General features: G+C 51.0%; 2 protein-coding genes across 2 annotated transcripts in view; one reads left to right on the top strand and one right to left on the bottom strand.

Annotated features, from left to right (window-relative positions):
- Positions 1-17,469, top strand: part of USP35 (ubiquitin specific peptidase 35) — a 30,165-nt gene extending 12,696 nt beyond the window's left edge. The window contains exons 8-14 of the mRNA XM_087821632.1: positions 5,597-5,690; positions 6,609-6,715; positions 7,189-8,350; positions 9,271-9,520; positions 10,424-10,555; positions 11,185-11,271; positions 17,452-17,469. Coding sequence (XP_087677758.1) covers positions 5,597-5,690; positions 6,609-6,715; positions 7,189-8,350; positions 9,271-9,438 — 1,531 coding nt within the window. The 3' untranslated portion in view covers positions 9,439-9,520; positions 10,424-10,555; positions 11,185-11,271; positions 17,452-17,469. The remainder of the gene's footprint in view (positions 1-5,596; positions 5,691-6,608; positions 6,716-7,188; positions 8,351-9,270; positions 9,521-10,423; positions 10,556-11,184; positions 11,272-17,451) is intronic.
- The window catches only part of GAB2 (GRB2 associated binding protein 2), a 143,630-nt gene continuing 130,684 nt past the window's right edge, over positions 14,024-26,969 (bottom strand). Inside the window, exons 4-10 of the mRNA XM_087821633.1 lie at positions 20,935-21,524; positions 19,603-19,697; positions 18,420-18,684; positions 17,082-17,172; positions 16,687-16,789; positions 15,866-15,991; positions 14,024-15,071 (exon numbers count right to left, since the gene is read on the bottom strand). Coding sequence (XP_087677759.1) covers positions 14,928-15,071; positions 15,866-15,991; positions 16,687-16,789; positions 17,082-17,172; positions 18,420-18,684; positions 19,603-19,697; positions 20,935-21,524 — 1,414 coding nt within the window. The 3' untranslated portion in view covers positions 14,024-14,927. The remainder of the gene's footprint in view (positions 15,072-15,865; positions 15,992-16,686; positions 16,790-17,081; positions 17,173-18,419; positions 18,685-19,602; positions 19,698-20,934; positions 21,525-26,969) is intronic.

Here is a 26,969-nt window from a genome sequence, read left to right as displayed (position 1 = left end):
GTCTTTTTGTGATTGGATTATTTCCCTTAGCAGATATGTCTTCAAGGTTCCTCCATAGTGTAGCGTATTGCAGAATTTCTTTCCTTTTAACAGCTAAATAATATTCTATTGTATGTATAAGCCACATTTGGTAATCTATTCATTGGTTAGTGTACACTTGAGTAGCTTCCATGTTTTAGCTGTTGTGAAATGGTGCTATGAACATGGGTGTACAAATACTTCTTTGAGACCCTGCTTTCAATTCTTTTGAGTATATACCCAGAAGTGGAATTGCTTGGTCAATAATTGTATTTTTAAATTTTGAGGAACCTCCATACTGTTTTCCATAGTGGCTGCACCATTTTACATTCCCACTGATAGTGCCACATGGTTCCGGTTTCTCCACATCCTTGCCATCACTTATGAACACCTTTTCAGTTTTTACTGGCCATTTGTATATTTTTTTTAGAGAAGTGTCTATTCAAGTCTGTTGCCCATTTTTGAATTGGGTTTTTTTGGGTTGAGTTTTGGAGTTCTTTTTACATTCTGGATATTAATCTCTTATCAGAGACATGATTTTTCCATTTTGTGGAGATTTTTTTCCTTTTTGCTATTGAAAGAGGTTGCTTTTATTTAATTAATTTATTGTTTATTGAGATATAATTGACATTAACATTAATTTCGGATGTACAACATGATTTGATATATGTGTATTTTACTAAATGATCACCACAGTAAGTCTAGTCCATCACCACACATTGTTACAAATTTTTTTCTTGTGATGGAAACTTTTAAGATTTACTCTTAGCAACTTTCAAGTACACAATACAGTATCATTAACTATCGTCACCATGTTGTACATTACATCCCCAGGACTTACTTATTTTATAAATGGAAGTTTGTACCTTTTGACCTCCTTCACCCATTTTGCCCACTCACCACTGCTCACATCTGGCAACCAACCATTTGTTCTCTGAATCTGAGTTTGGTGGTGGTGGTTTTTTTTTTGAGATTCCACATATAAATTTGATCAAACAGTATTTGTCTTTTTCCTGTCTGACTTATTTCACATAACAAAATGCCCTCCAGGTTCATTTAATTGTAAAAAATGACAGGATTTCTTTTCTCATGGCTGAATAATATTCCATTATATATATATATATTCATTTTGATAGTTTGTCATTGGTGTATAAAAATGTACTAGATTTTTGAATATACACACACACTCGCACATATATAAACTTTATCGATTCATCTCTCAGTGGACACAAGTTGTTTCCATATCTTGGCTATTATAAATACAGCTACAATGAACCTGGGGGGTGCATATATCTTTTCAAGTTAGTGTTTTTCTTTTCTTTGGATACCCAGAAGTTGAATTGCTGGAACATATGGTAGTTTTATTTTTAATTTTTTGAGGAACATCCATATTGTTTACCATGGTGTCTATACTAATTTACATTCCCACTGACAGTGCACGAGATTCCCTTTTCTCCATATCCTTGCCAGCACATTTCTTGTCTTTTTGATAATAGCCATTCTAGCAAGTATGAGGTGATACCTTATTGTGGTTTTGATTTGCATTTCCCTGATGATAAAGAGCACCTTTACATGTACCTGTTGACCATATGCATGTCTTCTTTGGAAAAATGTCTGTTCAGATCCCCTGCCTATTTTTTTAATCAGATTATTTTTTTGCCATTGAATTATATGGGTTCTTTATGCATTTTGGATATTAACCCCTCATCAGATATATGATTTGGCAAATGTTTTCTCTCATTCATAGGTTGCATTTTCATTTTGTTGATGGTTTTCTCTGCTGTGCAGAAGCTTTTTAGTTTGATGTAGTTCAACTGTTTGTTTTGCCTTTTTGCCTTTGCTTTTGGTGTTAGATTCAAAAACATCATCGCCAGGACCAATGTCAAAGAACTTGTAGCCTATGTTTTCTGATAGGATTTAGATGTTTTCAGGTCTTGCATTCAATTTTTCATTCATTTTGAATTGATATTTTTGTATGGTGTAAGATGGTGGTCCAGTTTCTTTTGTACATAGCTGTTCAGTTTTTCTAACACCATTTATTGGAAAGAATGTCCTTTTCCCACTGAATATTTTTGGCTCTTTTGTTATAAAATAGCCATATCTTGGCTATTAAAAATACTGCTACAATGAACCTAAGGGTGCATATATCTTTTTAAGTTAGAGTTTTTCTTTTCTTTGGATATCCAGAAGTTTAATTGCTGGAACATATTCATGACCATATATGCATAGGTTTATCTCTGGAGACAGTCTATTCTGTTTCACTGATTGGTGTGTATGTTTTTACGCTAATACCAAACTGTTTTGATTACTATAGCTCTGTAATATAATTTGAAATCAGGAAGCATAACGCCTCCAGCTTTGTTCTTCTTAAGATTGCTTTGGCTATTCAGGGTCTTTTGTGGTTCCATACAAATTTTAGGATTTTTTGCTTTCTATTTCTGTGAGAAATGCCTTTGGAATTTTGATAGGGATTTCATCGAATCTGTAGATTGCTTTGGATAGTATGGGCACTTTAACAATGTTAATTCTTCCTATCCATAAGTACAGTATATCCTTTCATTTATTTGTAGCTTCTTCAGTTTATTTTTTCAATGTCTTAGAGTTTTTCAAGTACAGGTCTATTACCTCCTTTCTAAAATTTATTCCTAGGTATTTTATTTATTTTTTGATGGAATTGTAAATGGGATTGGTTCTTAATTTCTTTTTGACAGTTTGTCTTTGGTGTATAAAAATGCACTAGATTTTTTAATATTAATTTTGTATCCTGCTACTTTACTGAATTCATGTGTCAGTCCTAATAGTTTTTTTTGATAGAGTCTTTAGGGTTTTCTAGTATGTCATTTGCCAATAATGACACTTTTACTTCTTTTTTTCCAATTTAAATGCCTTTATTTCTTTTCCTTGTCTGATTGTTGTGACTAGGACTTCCAATATTATGTTAAATAAAAGTAGTGAAAGTGGACATCCTTTTCTTGTTCCTGATCTTAAGGAAAATGCTTCTAGTTTTTCCCTGTTGAGTATGATGTTAGCTGTGGGTTTGTCATATATGGTTATTATGTTGAGGTATGCTCCCTTTATTCCCACTTTGCTGAGAGTTTTTGTTATAAATGGGTGCTGGATTCCGTGAAATGCTTTTTCTGTACCTAGTAGTATGATCATATGGTTTTTATCCATTTTGCTTGTGGTTTATCACATTAATTGATTTGTGGATATTGAACCAACCTTTCATCCAGGAATAAATCCCACTTGATCATGGTGTATGATATTTTTAATGTATTACTTTTTATATCTAGGTGCTTCTACATTGGGTGCATAAATGATTACAAGGGTTATATCCTCTTGTTGGATTGATCCCTTTGTGATTATGAAATGTTCTTTGTCTTCTGTGATAGCCTTTGTTTTAAAGTCTATTTTGTTTGATGTTAGTATTGGTGCCCCAGCTTTTTGTTCATTTCCATTTGCATGAAATATTTTTCTATCCCTTCACTTTCAGGCTGTGTGTGTCTTTTGATTTGAAGTACGTCTCTTGCAGGCAACATATGTATGTGTCTTGTATTTTTATCCATTCAGCCACCCTACGTCTTTTGATTGGCTCATTTAGTCCATTTACACTTAAAGTTAATATTGATAGGTATGTAGTTATTTCCACTTTATTATTCACACTTTTGATCTTTTTGGTTTTTTCTTCTTCTTAAAGAAGTCCCTTTAACATTTCTTGTTATATCAGTTTGGTGGTGATGAACTCCTTTAGCTTTTTCTTGCCTGGGAAGCTTTTTATTTATCCTTTAATTTTAAATGATAGCCTTACTGGGTAGCATGATCTTGGTAATAGATCCTTGATTTTCATCACTTGGAATATTTTGTGCCACTCCCTTCTGGCCTGCAAGGTTTCTGTTGAGAAATCAACTAATAGTCATGTGGGAGCTTCCTTATAGGTAACTAACTGCTTTTCTCTAGTGGCTTTTAAGATTCACTTTGTCTTTAACCTTTGGCATTTTAATTATGATGTGTCTTGATGTGGGCCTCTTTGGGTTCCTCTTGTTTGGGACTCTGTGCTTCCTGGACTTGTGTTCAGGTTTTCAATCCTTTGTTCTCTCCTTTTCTGATACCACTATTATGTGAGAGTTGTTTCATTTGGTAAGTTCTCAGAGGTCCCTTAACCTGTCCTCATATTGGTCATGATTCTTTTTTTCTTTTTGTTCTGATTGGGTGTTTTTTACTCCCTTGTCTTCCAAACCACTGATTTGACCCTCTGCTGCAATTAATCTGTCGATTCCCTCTGATGTACTCTTCATTTCAATTATTGCATCCTTCCTTTGTTTTCTATCTTCATTTTTGTTTCCTATCTCTTTGTTAAAGTTCTCAATGAGTTCATCTACTCTTCCTCTAAGTTCATTGAGCATCTTATAACCAGTATTTGAATTCTGCATCTGGTAGATTGCTTGTCTCCATTTAGTTTAGCTCCTCTTCCAGAGTTTTATCCTATTCTTTCTTTGGGACATATTTCTTTGTCTCCTCATTTTGGCTGATTCCTTGTTCTTGTAGATATGTATTAAGTAGATCTGTTATATCTCCTGGTGTTGGCAGAGTGGCTTTATGTAGTAGGTGTTCTGTGGGGCCCTGTGGCATAGTCTCCCTGATTACCTGAGCTGGGTGCTCCAGAGGTGACCCTTGTGTGGGTTGTGTGTGCTCTTCTGTTGTAGTTGAGTTTTGATTGCTGTTGGCTGGTCAGAGAGATTTACCCTCAGGCTGATTGGCTGTGAGGAACGGCCGAGCCTACAGCAGATGAGCTGTTGTGCAGAGGCTGATCCCATGGAGTAGGATTCACTTTAGTGGGACTCTGTTGCCTGCTGAGTCTGCCCTTTGGGTGTGTTGTTTGTGGAGATGGTTGGGTGGGGCTCTGGTATGGTCTGAAGCTGGCCACCAGGTGTGTTGGTTTGGGGGCCTCTTGGGGGGGTCTCTGGTACAGGCCAAATTCAGCTACTGCTTATGCCTGTTCTAGAGCCACCTGGTAGAAACTACACAGTGATCTGAAGATGGGGCTGGTGCTGGGCTTGGAGGTGCCTCAGAGAGGCTAAATTGTGAACTGAGGCTGGCTGCCACTACTGCTGGATTTGGAGCCACTTAGCAAGAGGAGCAGTGGCAGGGGCCCTGAGAAAGGGCTTTAAGAGCAGACTTCGAGGGCTGAGGTTGGAGCAAGGTCTGCTGCTCTCAGTGGATGTGAACACCATTTCCCAGGGAAGCAGGGCAAAGTGTGTGAGTGGCTGGTGGTAATATTGGCATGGACTCTGGAGCCTGCCAGAGAGATCCAGTCATAGAACCTTGGGACCATAGGATCAAGGACATTCAAATCTTTGAATCCTGGCATCATGGGCTGTGAGAAGTGGAAGGGACAGCAGGGATCACCTCATTGTCCAAGCTGAACTGTTCACTTGCTCCTCCTCCCCTGCCCCGGACTTGAGCTGCAAGTGTCTCTTCTGCCTTTAAGCCTGGAGACTGAGGGTTGTCTGCAATGTGGGCAAGTATAGGCCCCTTTGGCGCCCTCGGCTTACCCCAGTGCTCCTGCTTTGTTTTGAAGTTTCAGACACTGTGTGCTCCGTTTGACTGAGAACAACTCACAGCCCTTGATGACCAAGCTACAGTGGCTCTTTGCTTTCCTGGAGCACAGCCAGGTGAGTGCAGAGGGAGTTGGGGTGTGGTGGAGAGGAGGCTCTGGGCTGACACCCCAGGATCCACCTGCATCTAGCGATAGGCCCCACTTCCTGGTGTAGGAGCCCCAGTCTGGACTGGTCTGGGTTTATGGCCAGAGCCCATGGAGCCAATTCAGTGCCCTTACCTGACAGAAGAGGGGCTGCCTCCTTAAGCCCTCTTCTATGCTGTGCTGCCCACCAGCGATTCAGTCCATTGCTTTGGGTATTGTTTTGTTCACCCCTGCCATTTTTGAGCACTCACATTGCCAGGTACCCTGAGGACCGTATTTGTTTTGTCCACTGTCTCTGCCCTCATGGAACCCAAAGCCCTCTGCCAGGCATTATGCAAGGCCCCGTGTTGGGGCATGGAGATGAGCGAGCAACAGTCCCTGCCTCATGGAGCTTGTAGGTGGGTGGGGAAGATGAACCTGCAGATAACAGTTTTAGTGCTTGGACAGAGGGAAATGCAGCGTGTTGTGCACATGCAAGGGAAGGAGAGGTCGGTTATGGTGGAGGAGGGGCCATTGGGAAGACATCAAGGGACAGGTGACATTACAGAACAGGGGCATCTGAGACGTGGACTCCAGCTAAGCTTCTGACAGGGGAGAAGAGAGTGTTAGGAGGGAATGGCAGTGAGCAGGGGCCTGGAGAGAAAGTCTGAGGTGTGTCAGGGAAGAGCAAATGCCTAGAGGATTGTTCATCTCTGTGAACCTGATGCCCTGCTCCTGGGCTGCTTGGACTTGGTGGGATGGGATGGCTAGGGGGGAGGAACTTCAGTGAGGAGGCCAGGAAGACTGCGGCACAGAGTTCCCAGGTGGACCCTCAGGCCCAGCATGCTGTGGAGCTGGCTGGTGAGCAGCCTCCTGCTCCTGACCCTGCCTTTCCCCACCTTGGTCCCAGCGTCCTGCCATTTCTCCGGAGAATTTCCTCTCTGCATCCTGGACACCCTGGTTCAGCCCCGGCACCCAGCAGGACTGCTCCGAGTACCTGAAGTACCTGCTGGATCGGTAAGGGAGGCCAGGCCTGGGGGAAGCCCCTTCCTTTCACGCTATTTTGCCTCTTTCTCGAAATGGGGATGCTACGCTGCACTTGTGGAAGGTTCAGAGAAGCGGTGCCATGAGTGTGAGGGAGTTTTGGAGATGCTGACCTGAACCATGACCTGGGAGTGGTGTGTGTGTGTATAACACTGTGCTGTACTTGCTTGAGTGTGTACGTGTGTGCTTTTGTCACAGATCTGGGGGCATGTGTTCATACAGATATGTATGTAGCAGGTTTGCGTGCCTGTGTGCAGTAAATATGTAGTGCGTGTGCCTGGCTTTGAGTGCATGGAATATATACATGCATGTATATTCCCTGTGCAGACTCCTGCATGTGTGTATGTCTAAATGTGTAGCAAGCCGAGTAAGGTAGGTGGCGTGAATCAGGCCGGTGTGCTGGAAACAGACCCGCGTGTGCGCTAAGACTCTGCTCCCTGCCCCAGGCTGCACGAAGAGGAGAAGACCGGGACCAGGATCTGCCAGAAGCTCAAGCAGTCCAGCTCGCCGTCCCCGCCAGAGGAGCCCCCTGCGCCCAGTTTGACCTCGGTGGAGAAGATGTTCGGAGGCAAGATCGTGACTCAGATCCGCTGTCTCCGCTGCCTCAATGTCTCCTCCAGGGAGGAGGCCTTCACGGACCTCTCTCTAGCCTTTCCGCCGCCTGAGCGCTGTCGCCGCCGCCGCCTGGGCTCCGTGATGCTCCCTGCAGAGGGCGTGGGAGCCCCGGAGCCCCCGCCGCCCGCAGCCCAGGTCCCGGGCAGGGCGGGTGCTCAGAGGCAGAGGAAACACTGCATCACGGCCGACGGGCCCCCGACCGTCCTGGGCATTGAGGGCCCGGGCCCCCAGGGGCCCGCGGGGCAGAGCAGTCCGGAGAAGGCGGAGAAAGAGGGGGACGCCGAGGAGGAGCGAGGAGAGGCGGCGGCCCCGCCGGAGGAGGAGCCCGAGCCCGCCGGCCCGCGCCCCGCGCCCCGCAGCGCCGCCCCCGGTGCGGAGGGCTCCCGCTCGGTCCTGGACCTGGTCAACTACTTCCTGTCCCCGGAGAGGCTGACGGCGGAGAACCGCTACCGCTGCGAGCCCTGCGCCTCGCTGCAGGAGGCCGAGAAGGTGGTGGAGCTGCGCCAGGGCCCGCGCTACCTCATCCTCACCCTGCTGCGCTTCTCCTTCGACCTGCGCACCATGCGGCGCCGCAAGATCCTGGACGACGTCGCGCTCCCGCTGCTGCTGCGCCTGCCGCTGGCGGGGGGCCGGGCGCAGGCCTACGACCTGTGCAGCGTCGTGGTGCACTCGGGGGTGTCCTCCGAGAGCGGGCACTACTACTGCTACGCCCGCGAGGGCGCCGCGCGCGCGGCCCCGGGCACGGCCGACAGGCCCGAGCCCGAGCACCAGTGGTACCTGTTCAACGACACTCGCGTGTCCTTCTCCTCCTTCGAGTCTGTCAGCAACGTCACCTCCTTCTTCCCCAAGGACACGGCCTACGTGCTCTTTTACCGGCAGCGGCCTGGGGAGGGACCCGAGGCCGAGCCGAGCTCCCCCAGGGGCCGCGCAGAGCCCGCCCTCCACAAAGACCTGATGGAAGCCATCTCCAAAGACAACATCCTTTTCCTGCAGGTGGGCAGCCCTTGCTCTGAGCTCCTGGGTGGAGGGGGGCTTCCCAGGCCACCCCGCTCAGAGGAGGTACTGCTCCTCCCCGAGTCCCTCCCTCCCCCTCCCCGCCTCCTGTCACTTAGTGCTGGGATGTACTGGGGACCAGACAGGTATAACCCCCTGCTTCAGAGAAACAGACATTGGATAATCATGTGATTTATTCAGCGTTCCTAAGTGCTGAAGGGGCCGCGTGAGCAGGTACAGAGTGCCCCTGGGGCACCCAGCGAGCCTGCTCTGTCCCTGTGCCTCGGACTCCACTCTTTAGTGTCAAGGGTGGTGTCAGAATCCTTAGCAACTGTAGCAGCAAGGGCTCTGACCCACGAGAGGGGTAGTGGCTGCGGACAGCAGCGCCTGGGGTTGGTGTTTAGGTGGGGAAAGGCGGCTCCTGGGATGGGGACACCGGGCCTGCTTGTAGGGTTCTGCCAGGCTGTCCAGCAGAGGCGGGCCTCAGTCCAGCGGGAGGAAGAGCTTGCTCACAGGCGAGTTGTGCCCAGTGCCTTGAGCAGTGAGCTGGACAGTGGCACCAGGAAGCCCTCAGAGAGGTCCCCGTGCGGTGGGACATGACCCTTGACGTCCCTGGACCTCCTACTTCCTGGTGCCACATCAGGCCCTTGTTGGCTACCAGTCTAGTGAGTGAGTTTCTTTCCTCCTTATTGGGAGAAGGAAGAGAGTCTGCAGCCTAGATACAGGATGAAAGGGTAGGCCCTTCCCATTTCTTCCTACCGAGCTGCACCGCCTCTGGGGCAGAAGCCTCCCGTCTCTGTGCTGGCCCCAGAGATCCAGGGATGCTCTCAGGATGGCGCTGGGGGAGGGAGCGAGGGGAGGACTCTTGCGTTGGAGCCTGAATTTTAAGCTTCCTTCCCCCACGTCCCCTGTGTTCCCAGGAGCAGGAGAAGGAGGCCCGGAGCAGAGCGGCCTACATCTCCGCGCTCCCCGCGTCTCCACGCTGGGGCCGGGGCTTTGACGAAGACGAAGACGGGGACGGAGGCTCTCCTGGGGGCTGCAGCCCCGCCGGCGGCAGTGGCGGCGACTTCCACAGACTGGTCTTCTGACGGGAACCCTTCCCCGTTCCTACCCGTGGGGGTTCCACAGCCGGCCTCAGGGAGGCCCTGACCCCTTTCTTCAGGGAGCCAGGTGAGGGCCCAGGTCCCGGGCAGAGGTGTATTGCCAGGTGGGGTGTGAGGGAGGCTGTGGAGTCAGGTCCAGTACTGAGGGCAAGAAAGGTGGAGCGGGAGCTGCCGGGACACTGGCCCTCGGCCCTAAGGCGCACGGAGACTCGGGTGTAGAGTTGAGACCCAAGCCCCTTAAACTTGGCCTTAGGCCCTGACACTGGGCTCGACCCCATTAGGATTTTGCCTCGTGTCCTGGTCAACCTGAAGCACCTTAGATGGACACACTAGCCTTGCCCCCTGTAGACTACCATGTTTTGCCATCAAGTAGCATTGCCCTTCCAGCTCCTTTCAGACGACCCTGTTGCTCTGCCCTATAAACAGCAGAGCAGGAGCGAAGCCCTTGCAGAGAGGGGCCATGTGTCACACCTCTGGCTGCCTTGTTCTCTGAGGGGGTTTCACAGGTAATGTGTGGGTGCCTGTACCGTTTGTACCTTTTCTGAGCAGAGTGTAGGTGGGCAGCTGCCTGGCACAGGATTAGAGACTGTCTGCCCCCTGACCAAGCAGCGCAGAGGTGAGGACAGCCCCTCACAGTGGGAAACCCTTCACCCCTCTCCCCTAGCCTGCCTCAGTGCCTGAGATACCACTGTCTGCATCCCCCTCTGGGTAAGACGGGGAGTCCTTATTTCACTGCAAATATGCCTGTGTGTCTCATGAAGCCGTTGTCTGTCCTGGGGAAGCTGGCTGGCTCTGCGCCTCATCAGTTGGCCTGGGGGTAGGAGGGGAGGTCTGGCGTGGAGTAGATACTGACCTCACGTGCCCTGACACTGCTGTACCCCTTCTCAGTGGAGAGAAGAGACCCAGGGTCTCAATTAGGAATAAAAACAGGTTCTTGGAAGCCTTTAAAGATGTCGTCCTTCCCACCCAGTGGCTGTGATGTCCGCGTGCCCTGGTTTCCTGGCGTGTCTGGGGAGTAAGGAGGGCACACCCCCTGCTCGCTGACTGTTCAGGCACCGTGCGAGCTGAAAGCACCTACACGGAAGTGCTCTGTAAGCTGAAGGTGAGGACTGGGAGGCTTGAGGCAGGTGCTGGCAGAGGGAAGGGAGAACACACTCATCATCCTGAGGAGCAGGGGAGCCCATTGCCCTTGGAGGGGTGGGTGGGGGCACAGGCGAGGGGCTGCCCAATGGGATGTTGTCAGGGGACTCGCCTGCCAGGTGGGGCTGCAGCCCAGTGTCTGGGAATTTTCAGACCCCAAAAACTCCGGCCTGTACATAAGTAGCTGCTGCCGATACCATATTCCTTCTTCCTTCCCTCTGAGAACTGCGGGGCGGGTGGCCTCTCCTGGGTTGGACATGGGCACATACCAGGAGAAAAGCTGGGAGGCAGGGCTTCCCCCAGGTGCCACTCCACCTGTGGAGCTGGAGAGGCACACAGAGCCCTCATGTAGGGGCCCCTTTCTGCCAACCCTGCCCATCCCCTTTGGGAGAAGAGACGAGGTGGGAAGGCAGGGTCAGAGGCGGTGGCCAGTGGTGTGGTCATGGCTTAGCTTCAAGGGGCGCCTGCCTGTGCTGTAGGTGGAGGAGTTGAGTTTTGGCTCAAATGTCATAGACCCTTGAATGTCAGCTCTCAGGGACCAGCGAGTGGGTTGCTAGCCTTTCAGCACCAAGTCACACATTCATTTTTCAGTCCCAGTGCAGGGTGCCTTCTAAGAAAGATGAATTGGCAGATGTTACTACAGTTTCCATTTTACACACCAGGGATACAGATTCTGAGGTAAGGAGGGGTCATTCTTCTAGCCAAGAAAAGTGCCCAATTATTTTCTATTAAAATGAAAGTGGAGCAGACTGGCCCAGAGCCTTCCTAGGACCATGAGAGAAACAATTTTCTCATCAAGAATATGTTCATGCCGACACATGGGAAGCCCCATCGTGGGATAGTCCTCCCCCAGCCCCTCCGACAGGCAGACTCAGCAGCCCACTCAGTTTGCTTCTAATGGACTTTATTGTTGTCCTGCTCCAACACCATAGTAAAAAGGGACCTGCAAGCACCAGGCCTGTACCATGTGTCACCACAGCAAAAACAGGACCCACACAAACACGTGCCCACCCCACCCCAGACCTACCCACAGGATAAATACGTGTTACAAATTTTTTTTAAAAAGAAAACAGAATAAATTAATAACTTAAGTGATTAGGCACCAACAGTGATTTGAAAAATTAAATGTCAATTTTAAATGACAAGAACCCCAGACTGGGCTTCCCCTAGCCCATTCTCTGTTCCCGACAAATAGCAACAATTCTGTGTGAATGATTCTAAATTTCAAGACATGTAACCAATACACACACAACACACACCACCAAATATCACATGACAGCCTGACTCTCCAGCGGGAACCCCCCTCAGCAGGTGGCCGACCTGGCCCCAGAAAGCTTGGGGAGTCCCAGAATGATAGCCCCATGAGAGGGGCTTTAGAGCTTGTGTGGCCAGTCTCATTCCCCCACATTTGCAGATGGAGGCCCAGAGAGAGGAAGGACGTGTTGCACTCCACTTGCAGAGCTTTGTCAAAGGGGCGTGGGTGGGGGGAGGGCTGGATGGCCACGCCCCGGGGCTGAGGCGGTAAAGGAGCCAAAGGGCAGACTAGAGTTGAGCGGAGCTCCAATCACTTCAGGATGGTTGTGCTTCTGTCTTACAACTGGGGCATATGTGAATGATTTCAGATTTAGAGGTTACCAAACTCAATCTAGGGAGGGGACTGGGTTAACTGGCTAATGTTCTGGGTGCTGCCCATCCCTGGTGATCCAGACCCTTGAGAGAGGTCACAGGGCAGGGAATTTGCCTTTAAAACAGTTGAGCATCAGCCACATCAGGGGCCTCAGAGACCTAATATAACCACCCATTTCACACATGGGCAAACTAACATTCTAAGGAGACAAGTCTCCCCGTAGCACTCTCTCCCTCTTGTCACTGTTCCTGCTCTACTTTCTTTAACCCTGCAGAGGTGGAGCTGGAAGTGGGTAAGGACGGCTCCTTCTATGGGGAGCCCCAGGCAGGATGGGTCCTGTGTTAGCTGAGCTGAGAAAGCACCCCCAATCTTGCCAGGCCACCAGGAGAAGTGAGCTTTGACCCAGTAGGCCAAAGGACCAGTTTTTAAACTGAGCTGACAGGTATGTACTAAACACCTGGTAGTTTGGGGCTTGTGAGCCGGTCTCATCTTCTCTTGTACTTCCTTCCGTCTTTACCCTAAGAGTTTGGGAGTTATAGGACTGAAGGTAGGTCTCCTTGCTGATTAGATTTGAACAGTCTCTGAAGACTCCAACCAGTTTAATTCATATCATGGCATGGTCAGAAAATGCTGGTATTAGGGTACCAACACCTGGGCCCACCTGCAGCCTGCTGGGGCACAGGGACACAGTCAGGGCTGACCAGAGTGCACCAGCAGACCTGCCCACTGCAGGCCACCATGGCCATTCCATCTCCAGAAACAAAGAGCCACGGACCCAACTCCCAAACCACAAGGCTTTCCAAGTCTTTCCTCCCTTCTTCCTCCACTGGACCCAGCGCTGCTCTCCTTCCCTTACAAATCTGACCCGTCTTCTCCTGAGGCCCATCTCAGTTACCTCCTTTTACGAGAAACCACCTTGTCTGATCTCGGTCTCCTTCTAACTCCTGCCCCGCTTGTCCTAGGAATGGGTTCATCAGCATTTTCAGTCTCTCTCATGGCCATTACCAGTTCCTGGTCCCCCTCCCCGCCACTGATTGTGACCTTCTCAAGTATAGGGCAGTCTTGTCAATTCCTGTGTCCTCAGTGCCTAGAGCCTGGTCCCAGCAGCCATTAATATGTGCTGGTTGAAGTGATTTGAACTAATACTAGGAGGAGGGGGCTACTGTGGAGGAAATAACTTCTCCAGGATGGGACTTCTTGGGAATGGTCGGGCCCTTGGGCTGGTTAGGGGTATGTACACACATAAACTAAAAGGTGAGCGGTAGCCACCTCCACTCAATACAGTGGGAAGTCATTTTTTTTTTAGGAGGACAGTCTATTCCCCAGGGTAAGATGAAACATCTGATCTTTCCAGTTGCCTCTGAAACTCTAGAAAAAGATTCAGAGCCCTCCCTCCTGTCCCTGCAGCCAGGTTTGAGTCCAGCGTGGCACCTGAGATGCGAGGGTTTAACAGAGGGTGATACGAGCTGAAAAACACTCAGCCTGGCACCAGGCCACATGTATACCTGCCCTGGGCCCTGGCATAAACCCCGGTCACACTGCGCAAGCTCTTAGCCACTCCCACGCCATCCCCAGGCTCTGTCCTGCTCTCTCCATCAATCCTGGGAACTGCCACCACGCACACCACTCCCCTGACATCGATCCTTCACTTTCTGCTCTACCTCGCATCCCCACGGCACTTCCTCCTGCAAGTCACTGGGCCCTTAGAGCATACGTCCCCATGTGCTTTGCTGTGCCCCCATGGCCTTCACCTCTGCCTCTCATCTTGTCAGTCACCTGCCTCCCCCTGCTGCACTGCTCATCTTGCAGAAACTTGCTGCCCCGTCCCCCCTGCGGTGTCCCATGCATTACCCTCAACTCCAGTATCACCTCCAGTGCCCCCACGCTTCCTCCCTCCCACACTGCATCTCCCAGCCCCGCCCGAACCTTCTCTGACGCTGCATCCTCAGGTGGCAGGAACTTGGGGTTGTGCAGCCGCAGAGCTTCGCAGGGCCGACCCCGCAGTCTCCTTGTTCTTCGTTGCCCAACATACTCATCCTCCTGCCTCTCCCACCCCACAGCGGCACTGACACTGGCTGAAGGTGGGGGCCCACTGCAGGTATCACCTCGCCTCTGCATCTGGGGAGCCTAACTCCTTTGTCCGTAGAGACCACTTCTAACCTTCTCAGCTCCTCCATCTGTCAGTGGCCTTGCCTCTCCCCTGAGAAAGGGATGAAGTCCATGTCCACTTTGGTCTGCTGACCCTTGTCCTCCAGGACAGGCTGAGATGACGGGCTTCCTCCAGGACTGACGGAGGTAGCCCATGCACTGGAGGGAAGGGGGCTGGGCGCCGGGAGCAAGCATGAGGTGTGGAATCTGGCTCAGAGCCCCAGCCCTTCCTTCCATATGTCTGGTGGATACTCAGGTCTAAAGGGAAGGAAGAGGCTGAAGGATGTTTTTTGGCAAGAGCCCTAACTAAGGTGAACAGAGGCATGGCCATTACTGATAAAAACCAAAGGTGGGCCCCAAGTGGGCGGAGGAAGTGCCTCCATCAGGCCCTTGCCTCCCAGGGGAAGGGTCAGGGTCCCTGATGTCAAGTGCTTTGAAGGCGAGAGCGGCAAAGTGGAGGGGATGGGTGGGAGGGGGCAACAGGAGAGGAGAGAGGGGAGACAGGAAGGAGCCAGCTTTGGTGCCTCCGGGCCCCTCTCCAGGCTGGGTGGCCCCCCAGTCACAGCTTCGCACCCTTGGAAGGCTCTGAGGACTGCCGCACGTCTGTCCACTCCTGCATGGTGCTCTGCAGGGCCTGGGTCTTCTCCTTGTCCACCTGGACGTAGTCCACCTTCTCGTCGGAAGTGACGGATGACGTGGATGGCTAAGGGACAGGGTGAGGAAGTAGAAGTGCTGTGAGTTACCATGAGGTGGGGGAGCCCTTCCTGAGCTGTCTCCAGGGGAGAGGAGGTGGGCCTTATCTGCAGCTCTGCCTGTGGACTGTCTGCTTTTTCTGAATGTGGCCATTAGAGCCTGACTTCAAACTGCATCCTCTTCCTGTGTCATCCAACAGCCCCTCCAGCCCCGATTTCCCGGCTCCTAGGAGGACCCAGGCCCTTCTTGGCCTGGGGTGTGGGTCTAGTCCCACATCTCTATGTCCACCCACCTCTGTGACCACTCATCCAGGGGAAGGAATTTGCTGGGGGCCAACAAGCACCAGCCATAGGCCTCTGTGTATATTCCTTTGGGAATCACTCACAGCCACCCTAGGAGGGGGACCTGCCCTTTTCTAGGCCCGGAAGTCCCTTCAGAAGGCCACTGCATCAACAGCAGGGCCCTGGGACCCACACAGGCAGTAAGTGCTCTTCAAAGAGAGCTTGGGACCAGGACACAGGAGTCCCGGGTCTTGGGCCTGTCACTCATCGACTCTGTGACATGCTCTGAGCAGAGCATGTCTCTCAGTGTGCTTTCCCATCTGTACAAGGGGGATGGCCTGGCTGATGAGGTCCCATGGACCCAGGGTACCTGGGTGCTGAGGTGGGGGGGTGGGTGGGATGTGCCCTGTAAGACCCAGACGACAGCACAAGTAGCAAGAGGTGGAGTGCTGCTGTTCAGGGCTGAAGGCGCCCTCCTCCAGAGCCCTGAGAGCTCGACACCAGCCCACCCCACCCCACCCACCTTGCGGTGGGGGCTTGGGGAGCTTGGCTGGAAGTCCAGGGCCAGATAATCGACGCTGCCGGTGCTCTTCTTCGGGGCTGGACTGTTGGTGCCACTGGGAATGGGCGATGCAGACACTGGGTTTTGCTATCAGGAGGAAGAAAACAACTGTTCGTAAGTTTAGGAACTGGACTAACCCACCACCCGAAAGCACACCTCTGGGAGTAAGAGCTGCTGGCCGACTTGGAGTCAGGCACTGAGCCAGCGACTTCATGTGCTCACCTAAACATAACAATCCCATGATGTGTAGATATTACTATTATTTTTTAAAATAAAACTGGTTCAGAGAAATTCAGTGACTTGGCCTGAGGTGGTACAGCTGGTGAGCAGGGACGGGAACCAGGTCTGGTTTGTGGCTCCTAAACCTGCACTAATCCCGCTGTACCCTACTCTTCCCCTCAGGCGTCAGGCCAGCTCTCACCTACAGTCTCCCCAGTATTTGAGCCTTCGCTTGCTGGCCCCTAAGAGGGAGCCTATTTCCTTTCTACACTGGATGCTGGAAAGTCATCTTTTGCAGGAACTCTGCTTCTCTCAAACTCCCGCCCATGGCCTACAGTGGGTGGTCACATGGAAGCAGCACAGTGTCCTCCCTCCAGCCCCTCAGAGATCTGAACAGAGGGGCCTCCTCTGAGGGACTATGATGACCCCACAGTGCTCATTACACAGGTGGTTCACGAAAGATTTTCAGCAGCAAACAAAACAACAAATAATGTAGGAATCCCTGGGCTGTGGTGAGTGAGCTGAGGGGTGGGGATGTAAGGGTTAGGTCCCAGGGGTCTCACCATAGAGACGTAGTTCTCTTCACTGTCTCCCGAGTCTGTGCTGGTGATGCTCTGTGAGGAGATGGGGCGGCAGTACTGGGAGGAGCTGGAATTGAAGGTGTGGCTGTTGTGGGGGGAAGACAGATAGTAAACCTGGGGAAGTTTCCAGCCTCCACCTGGGCCTCCAACCCCTCACACACCCGGCCCTCGGCCCTCAGAGCGCCACACGTCATCAGACAAAGATCTGATGGGGCAGATACAGACGAGGAAACTGAGTCCCAAGAGCTCTAGAGACGGCTCAGCTACTGACGCATGATCATCAGGGTGCGGCCTTCCTGACTCCCAGCCTGGCCACCAGTCCCCTTGCCAACCCTGACGGCTCTGGGCCAAGCTCCTACTTCCAAAAGGACACTCACACAGCCCTAGACCAAGACTTGGTGACAGGTGACTTGAAGGGGAGCTCATCGATGACAGTGGTGTTTCTCAGGTCGAGTGGCGTTGGCTTTGCTGGATCAGGAACAGAAAGGCGAATTATCAGCCACTAGTAAAAATGTCACACACACATTTTTACACATAACACACGGTATTTATGAATGCTCTCAGATCCATCCTACTTTTACAAGAAACTAAGGCTCAGCACGGTTACGTAATCTTTGCCCATGTTGACAGGCCTTGAAGTCATGTCTTCAGATTTTAAGTGACATTCTTTGCATTATACCCATGGTCACTGTATTTTCAGAATCCAAAGCGGGGACACAGGGTCTGACCACAGGTTGCTCTCCCCAGATGTGTGACCACGTAGGAAGATGGGAGAGGACACCTGAACGGGAGAACGACTCCTGTGCTGCCCCTGGGCCAGGGCTGTGGAACCTACAGTGGAGGAAGGTGAAAGCCACAGGCCCTGCAGGCTTCCATTCAAGCGCTAAGGTCTGATTTCCCTGCTGACCAGGCCAACTGGGCTGATCTCCACCAGAGGTTACTCTGCTTCTCCCTCTGAGTCCCTGCCGCTGATCCGAGGCCAGCAGTGTGAGGTGGAGGCCGGCCTGGAACCCAAACTCTAGCACTTCTTCCCGGGGCAGATGCTGGGACACAGCTCTAACTTTACTGAACACCTGCTGTGGACCAGAGTCAGAGTCCAGGATGCTTTCCTTCTGAACTACTCTCATTTCACAGATGAAGAAAACCAAAGCTCAGAGAATTTAGACAATTTGCCCAAAGGCACACCTAGGAAGTCCTATGTGAGGATTCCAACCCCCATTTATGTGGTTTGAATGCTCAAACCTTTCTAGTACATCATAGTGGGTCTTTTAATAGATGACTACTTTGTCAGTCCTGCCCTGTCTACCCCAGATCTAATACTGACCCTTTACCCTTGAATATTATGAGGTACTTTCAGATATAGCATCTATGTCCCTTAATTCCTCTAAGAGGCACGTATTATATTTCCCATTTCACAAATGAACAAACAAGGCTCAGAGACACAGGATTTGTCTCTGTTCACATGTCAGCAGGTGGTGGAGCTGAAACCTAACTCTGTCCTGGCCACCAGGCTTCTCCTGCAGCCAGTCCCTAAGGTGCCAGACCACTGGGATACATTTGGAGGGGGGTGTGTATGTGTGAGACTTAGGGGTGGTGTAAGCCCCAGAGGCTACCACCTCCTCACAAGTAAAGTTCAGGACCCACACCCACTTGATCGCTATGTGAATGCAAACAGGCCACTGTCCAGAGGTGGGACAGGGAAAGCGCTGACTTACCTTTCCGGTCAGGTTTGAGGTTGCGGTTGACAGGGGGCGGCTGGATCTCACTCCCCCGGCTGGGGCCTCGGTGCATAGGAAGGGCTGTCGAGGGGTAGCCAAACGGGTCAAAGTGATGGGGCCCCGGGCTCATGGGGATGTAGATGCTCTGGGAGTTATCACCTGCTCGCTCCATGGCCAGCAGGGTGGAGGAGCCGGGATTCATGGGCACGTAGTTGTCTTCGGAATTGGTGCTGTCTGATCGGCCTATGAGTGTTTTCCCTGGCTAGGAAGGAGAGTGAAAGAAATACAGCTGTCACTAGCAAGAAGAAACGAGAGGGGGTGTGGATTTAGATTCAAGGGATGGGCAGTCATGACTGAGTTGTGCTGTGAAGCTGTAAGGCAGACCCTGGGAAAAACAAGTAAGAAAGCAGAGACAGGAAGAAATGAGGTGTAGACAGGAAGCCCTTCTAGCTTCCAGGCTCCCCTGGGATAAATCTTCAGTATGAAATATCCTTGGTGGTTGGGTCCATGAGGCTTTCCAGATGCCTAAGGCAGAGGGTAGCACAGGCTTGGTTCAGACCACCCTCCACCTCGAGTGTGGACTCACCACTAGGAAGTCAGTGTGTCAGGCCCTGAGCTGGGCAAGGAGCGCATTAGAAGCCTTGGCCCTGGCAGGTGAGGGCTGGGCCAGCTGTGCTTCCCCGGGCCTGCTCTCAGTGTGACCAGCAAGCTGTAGCCGGAGTGTACAACCCTGCAACCCCGACGACAGCCTTCCTTCCACTCTTGCCCTGTGTGTCCAGACACATAAGCTGCATCTGCTTTGGTTACCTAATTTCCAGTCTTTTCCATGCACCTAGAGTCAGGCCCAGTCTGCTTAGCTGGGGCCTGACACCTTGCAGAACCGTGATCAGCCCCCTCCAGAGGGCAGCCTGGGATCCTGCACTCAAACCATAATTCTGCCACCGAGCCTGACTCTGAGCCACCCCTGGTTGGTGAGCCTTGTAGTCCAGGGTTATCTAAATACACACATTTCCTCCACAGCAGGACACCTGTACCTTACTTTCTAAAAACTCAACCCAGGGTTCTGAACTGAGACAAGAAAGAACTAGGCAGGGTCCTAAGAGGGAGATGGCTATCATTCTTTGGGTGACCTTTAACCCATCCAAGCTGGCTCGAGGACCCCTGGTTGAAGCCCACTCACCAGGAAAGAATTAACTCTGTCACCCACGGACTCTGCAGAGCGGCCGGCACTCTCTCCGCCACGCTGAGGGTACTCGTAGGACTCACAGGAAGAAGCTGTGGCAGGAAGGAAGATCAGATGCACTCACAGTTAATCTGTTGTGGACACTCATCAAACCCTCCCCGGTGTTGCTCAGGGTCTCACTGAAACTCCAGAAGATGTTACCCTCAACCCCGTGAGCAGGTATTACTTGTGTCACATCACTCCTCGGTTCAGAAATTCCTCCCAGGCTTCTAGACCGAGCTCCAGTGTTGGCGTCTACACTGAGTCCCTCCCTGACCACTTCCGCCCTCATTTATGCACCTCTCCTCTAACTCTATAGCACTTACCACCTGCGCCCCTCATGGGGCCATCGCTGATACAGATTCTACAGTAATGCTGATACCTGACTGACTTAATACACGTGGATTTTATTTCCCCAACTGTATGTGAGTTCTCTGAAGGGCAGGGACATTGTTGTCTATGTCTCTGTCATCTCCATGCCAAAGCACAGGGGGACGGACTGAATAGTGGCTGTACTGGAAGACTGCAAAGAGTACTGAGCCAGGAGTCGGGACCCTGGGTCTAAGGCCCATCTGTACCCGTGACTAACTTTGCAACCCTGAATAAGTGTCTTCACTACCACAGGCCTCACGTGAAATGGAGACAATGAGGCTTTGCCTCGCCAAATTCTCAGGGTCACTACATGGCTTAAACAACAGAGCAGATATAACAATAGGCTTTGCAAGCTATAGAGCAAATGCAAAATGAAAGGTATTGATATTATTGTGCTTTTTGATTACACAGATTATATGCAGAGATGGAATACTCTTAAGTGGAAAACAAGTGACAACAGAAGTTAGACGTTCAGACTTTAAACAGATTCAAGAGGGGTTTGGGAAATATTTTGAAGATCTAATTTTGCGTGAATAATCTGCTAGTCCACATAGGTTTGGCTCATTTGGGCTGGTCCTCTAAGCTGATTTTTACAATCTTTGGTTGGATTTATAAATTAATAAAATACTATGATTGAGACTTCCAAATGCATAGTATGTTGTTTTGTGGTTAACCAAGAATGTTCTGTCTCCCCTAGTAAAATATTAATTTCTCTGAGGCAGGGTCTGCTACACTCTGGCCACTGTGGGTGTCCACGAATAGCCTCCTGCTGGAGGACTGACGGGGAAGGGTTCTGAGTAGGTGTCTGAGCCATGTCAGTGACTTGGCTGGTCCTCAGGTCTCTTGGGCATGCAGGACCACGGAACAGCGAACTGCTCTCTCCCCCTCCCCCTGGACCTCGGCTGGGCTTGTACTGACCTCGGTGAAGTCGGCTGTTGTCCATCGCCGGGAGGGTATTGCGCCTGGGGATGGTGGCAGCGGAGGCTGACCTGCTGTTTTCACCGATGGGAGGTCTCTGCTGAGGGCTGCCCCACCGAGGTGTTTCTGCCTGACTTGGCTTGGGGGGTCTGGGTGGGGGAGCTATGGCTGAGTCCCCAGGAGCGGCCACCGCCATGGCATTGTGGTTCTTGTCCAGCGTGAATGTCCTAGGGATCTGGTAGGCGGAGAGGGGGGTGGCCGGAACATCCATATTGTCTACCAGGAGGTCCCCGAACTCCCTGCACAGGGTGTTGCTGGGCGTCTTGAAGGTGTATATGTCCTCGTTATCCGTCTCGGAGCCCGTGAGGCTGCCCTTGGTGTGGCTGTGAGAGGCCAGGCTCCGGGGCAGGTCGTAGGCACTGTCTCTGAATTCCGCATGGTGCCGGCTCGGCTTGGGGAGGCTATAGAAGCCATGGACTTGACCGCTGACCCCGTTGACACAGTGTCCGTTGCCCTGGGCAAGTTTCTGTACGGCTGTGTCACTCCTCATGAGGAAAGAGGCCCTGGTGCCCTGAGAGAAGCTGGCACTCCTGACAGAGAAGGAAGGGAAGGGGCAGGCGGTTAGAGGAGGCCAGGACTGCCGCCCAGGGAGGGCAGCTGGCATGGCCAAAGGCCCAAGCAGCCCCTTGGTGCGGGGAAAACAGGCTGAGGGGTAGGCCGGCGCGAGGTTTATCTCAGTTTACTAGCCGTGTGACCTTGGGCAAGGCACCTCCTCTCTCTGAGCTTCAGTTTATGCACCTGAGAAAATGGTGATTAAAAACATGCTCTGAAGGTTATTCAGAAACTGGACTCTAGTATATAGGTGTTCAATCAATGTGAACCTTTATTCCTCCCCATACCCCCAAATGGCTGTGATTAGCAGGGGCTGGTCTTACCTTACCCCCCTACCCTCATACGCACAGATATCAACAAGCCAGTTATACTTCTAACTTGATCACTGTTTTAAGTCAGAATATATACATTTCAATACAGAGGCTGAGAGACAGAACAAAGAACCCTTAAGTCAGTGTCAGAAAACAGCAAACAAATCACTTTCTCCAAGTCTCAGTTTTCCCACTGCAAAATAAGTCAGCTCACGGGTGCTAAAGTTGTAAGTTATAAAGAACTATTCAAATGTTAGCTAATGTTTCTATTATGTGCTATGGTTTGTTGAGAGGCATTTATAAGGAGAAATATCTCTTTCCAGAAGCCAAAGTATTTACAGGAAAATGGTTTCCTGTTTGGGACCTATATTCAGGATAGAAAGAATATTATATTTTTTTAAACTTAGGTATTTTGGAAATAAGGTAAAACTGAGCAGTTTAAAGACCTAGGAGTGGAGGGATGTGTGTTTGGTCCCAGTACTGCCACGGATAAGTCTGTGAGCTTCACCAAGCCCCTCCCCAAGGTGTGACCTAGTGGGAGGCTCCAGAGGGTCCATTTGGCTCCGAAGCTGCATACACCTTTGGCTTTGTAAGCGTGGTTTTCAAACTGGACTGTGTTCTGCATCGGTGCCTTGGGAAACTGGAGGGGAGGTTCTAAGCAAGCGGGGATCCAGGTCTGGTTTTCTCTCTCTTACATTAGGATTCTTCATAGGATTTCATTTGGGGGAAAAGAAAAGAGTAAACACTATTCTAGAACAATCCTTTATAGTAGTGCTTCTCAGCCTTTTGGGGGCTATAAACTGCTAAGAATCTGATAAAAAGATCTTGGAATTTCTCACCAGAATGTTGTATATATATACAATCTGCACATTAAATCAGGGGGAGGGGGGACGACAAAGGTGTCACAACCCTCTGAGGCCAATCCACAGAACTGCCTGATACAAGCTTTCAGCACGCGAGCAGCTTTATGGATGTGGCCACCAGGTGGCGGCAGAGAACAGGGCCCAGAGGCCTAGGCAAGGAAGGGAAACAGGTGTCCAGGCCAGGCTCCCTCTTATGTAAACTTGCATCCATTTCAGTCCCCGGACCTTCAGCGGCCCTCTCTCTAGGCCTCTGTGCTCTTTCTCCCTTTCTGTTCCACTCCACGCACATAACCAAGCCGACAGCCTTGGGCCTAGTTCGCTGCACATCCGGCCTCTAGGTAATGCAGCGCTTGGAGCAAGAGGGTGGGCGAGCCAATGGTAGGCATGCGGTGCTCACGTGGCTCCCATTTGTCTTTGGTGCCTTTCATTCTGACGTTTGGAATTTCCACCGCTCTGCTGGATGCTCCTATCTGGATTACTTCATTGAACAAACATGTAGTGATGTCCTACTTTCCATCTGGGCCAGGCATAATGGATACAGAGATGCCTTCTGCCCTGGGTGGGGGGTGGGGTGGGGCAGGGGTGGAGGAGGGGACGCGCAGGCAAATCATTACAATCCAGTGGGTGAGTAAGCGCCGTAGAGAGCTGTATACTAACCCTCCCTGGGGCGGGGGAGGGGGGCCGTACAGAATGCAAGGGATGCTTCTTCAAAGGTGTTCCTTTTGAGTGAGATGTTCCCTTTGAGTCTGGCAATTGGCCAGGCAAAAGGCAAGAGGAGGGAAAAGGTGTTTCGGTTAGAGGCACAAAGACGTAGAACACAACCCTCAAGTTCAAGGAACTGCACGCTGCTCAGGCTGGAGCGAGTGTGTAAGGAGGCGAGAGAAGACAGCGGAGGCGCCAGGCCAGGGCTGATGGGAACAGGGGCTCGAAGGATGTTACGGTGGAGGTGGGGCTGGGGTGGGGAGAGCACCGCAGGAGTCCTGCAGGAGCCTCAGACACATTCAAGAACGAATTCCCCCCGTTTCCCTCCTGACCCTCCTGTGTTGCTGGAAAAGGCACCAGTGCTTCGAGCCTGAGAGTTACCTACGCTGTGCGTTTGCATTCAGTAACTCCACACGTCCCACGGAATCCACCCCAGGTTTCCTGATAATAAAAGGGCTAGTAAAAGCCTCCCTACCATCTGCCCAGGACCTCTCCCATCCTCTCTACATTCCCACTGACATTTACTTTCCTAACTTCCCAGTGTAAATGTTTTCAAAACGGTCTCACTGCCTTTAGGACTAAGCCACACTCCAACGCCAATGCCTCTCTCCAGCCTCTTCCCCTCGAGTCCCCTTCCCACTCCAGGGTCCACTCAAGCCGGACCGTCCAGTGCTCCCAGCACGCCCCACGCAGTCGAGCCTCTGGGCTTTGGTGTGGTGCTTGCTCTGTCGGAAGGGCTCCTGCTTCCACCTGGCAGGCTCCCGCTCCTTTACCCCTCGAGCTCGGCTCAGATGGCCCATCTTTTAAAGCTGTTTCCCACCCTCCTCTGCCTCCAGGCAGAGCCAGTCACTTGCTTAACTCTGTTCCTGGAGCAGGTAGCAACTGCTACCTGTGTGACATACTATGACTTCCTCAAGGAAAGAAAGCCTCATTCATTTTCCTCCTCAGCACCAGATTAGTGCCTGTCACATAGTAAATAATGAATAAATGTTGAATGGACAATAGGAGAATGCAGAAGAGCGTGGGTGTCGCCATCCCCTTTCCTGAGCTTGGCCTAAATCCTTGGGTCAGCAGATCAAGGCCCCTCCCCTCCCCTTTCCGAACCCACTAGCTGCGTCCCGACTGCTCACTGCCCAGGCGCCCTCCCCTCTGACTCGCAGAGCCACGCGCTCCTCCCTAAGCGTGTCCCCAGTGGTCTGAGCTCCAGCCGGGCTTGCGTTGTCCACCTTTCCCTGGGACGCTTCCTTGGTGCCTCAGACTCACACACATGATGCAAAACAAGCCTTTTTGGTCCACAGAGGTGTCGCAGGTCCTCGAGTTCTCCTTTCCACGTCACCACGCCTTCCTCTGCTCCCACACACTTCACGCCCCCATCGCCGCACGCTCTCTGCCTTGTGCTAAAGCCGCTTGGGTCTGAGTCTTTCCCCTGCTACCAGACCCTGTGCTCCCAGGAGGCAGAGGGCCTGTCCTGTGCTCCGGCCTAGAGCCTGGCATGTGGTAGATAACACCGAGGCGCATCGGCGGGGGGGGGGTGGGGGGGTGGGGGGGGTGGGACCAAGCGTTACTTCGAGAATCCGGTGGAGGAGCTGAACAAGGGAAACAAACTTGGCCAAAGTTCCACACTCAGGTGGCAGTGGAACTGGTTCTAGCCCCCAGGTGTCTGGATGCCCTGCTCAAAGCCCACCCGGATTTGGGCAAGAATCACGAGGGGAATTCCGAGCACCCAGAAATCCAGGGGCCTTTACTACTTCCATGTGAACCTTCACTGAGGCCCACGTCACCGCGGTGTGCTGAGCTGCTCTCCTGGGAAGAATACCTGGAAGCAGGGGATACGGAGACAGACGTCTCTTCCAGGGCTGTGGCCCCACAGAGGCCTCGTAAAATGTGTGTGGTACTGGGCCAGACACATTACACAGGGTGTAGCTTTTAAACCTTCAGAGAGACAGGTTCTACCCTCACATAGCGGAGGGGGAAAACAGCAGTTGGCGGAGCTGGTACCGGGAGATACTGGAACACAAGTGTATAGGGGAGCTCCCGGGGGCACAGAGAGGTTTGCGAGGAGACCCTCCTAAAGCCGACAGCTCAGTGCCCTGCCTTCCCAGGCCGGGCTGCCAGCGGCTCCAGTGCTCTGGGTGGGTGGGGTGATCGCACCACCTCTTGTACATGCTTTGGTCTTAATATCAACCCCAAACCTCTTCCTTGGCTTTTAGGAATGGTTTCCTAGCTTTCCCAGCCACCTCATTTTGCACTGGGTCTTCTGCACACTTATATATAATTGTATGTCCACACTACACCACGGTTTCACTCTTTTCCACCTTACTAGACTACAAGTGCTCCAATGATGAAGGTCCTGGTTTGGTTTTTAAAGGCTATGTTCTCATTTAAGAAGAACGAATAGGTAGATTAACCATCTTTTAGAGCTCTGTAGCTGTGACTGGCAATCTTTTTTTAAATTAAAATACTGACATTCAATATTATATTAGTTTCAGGTGCATAGCACAGTAGTTAGACATTTATATATAACTCACAAAGTGATCCCCAGATAAGTCTGGCACCCACCTGGCACCATACATAGTCATTACAATATTATTTGACTACAGTCCCTATGCTGCACTTTACATCCCCGCGGCTATTTTGAAACTACCAATTTGTAGTTCTTAATCCCTTCACCTTTTCCACCCAGCCATCCAACTCTCCCTCGCCTCTGGCAACCGTCAGTTCTCTGTGTCTATGAGTCTGGTTTCATTCCTTTTTTACGGCCGGGCACTATTGCATTGCACATATGCACGGCATCTTCTTTATCTACTTGTGTACTGAAGGGCCCTTGGGTTGCTTCCGTCTCTGGGCTGTCCTAAGTAATGCTGCAGTGAGCATAGGGGTGCATGTATCTTTCTGAATTAGTGTTTTGGGCTTGTTTGGATAAATACCCAGAAGTGGGACTGCTGAGTCATATGGTAGTTCTATTTTGATTTTTTTTGAGGAACTTCCGTACTGTTTTCCATATTACACCAGTTTGCAACCCCACCAACACTGCATGAGGGTTCCCTTTTCCCCACACCCTCACCAACACTTGCTATTTGTTGATTTTTTGATGGTAGCCACTCTGACAGGTGTGAGGTGATATCTCATTGTGGTTTTAATTTGCTTCTCTCTGATGATTTGTGCCGCTGGCAATCTTAAGAAGTCATTTGGACGATCCTCCTGCACCTGACCCCTCCCAAATGGATCCTTCCTGTGCGGGAAGATGACTCAGAAAGTTCTTCCTTATGATCTCGAAAACGTAAGGTGATCTTGGCATCTCAAACCTTTCAGGTTGCAATCCTGAACCCACCTTCTGCCTGTGGTTATACAGCAAGACTAATAATGTGAAACTAAAAGATGTATATTCTGCGTTCGGTCGATCAGAGTCACTGGGAGAATGAGTCAGAGAAGCCTTAGAAATGAGTAATCATGGTTAAGCTCTCCACTGACATTTCTGATTTCACGTTTCACTCGCCATCTTTCTGCAGGACATTGCTGCAGGGCATTGCTGCAGGGCTGGTGATGC

Source organism: Miniopterus natalensis, chromosome 11 (assembly GCF_054644295.1).
Source record: "Miniopterus natalensis isolate mMinNat1 chromosome 11, mMinNat1.hap1, whole genome shotgun sequence".
Taxonomy (NCBI): domain Eukaryota; kingdom Metazoa; phylum Chordata; class Mammalia; order Chiroptera; family Miniopteridae; genus Miniopterus; species Miniopterus natalensis.
This window is presented reverse-complemented; position numbering and strand designations above follow the sequence as displayed.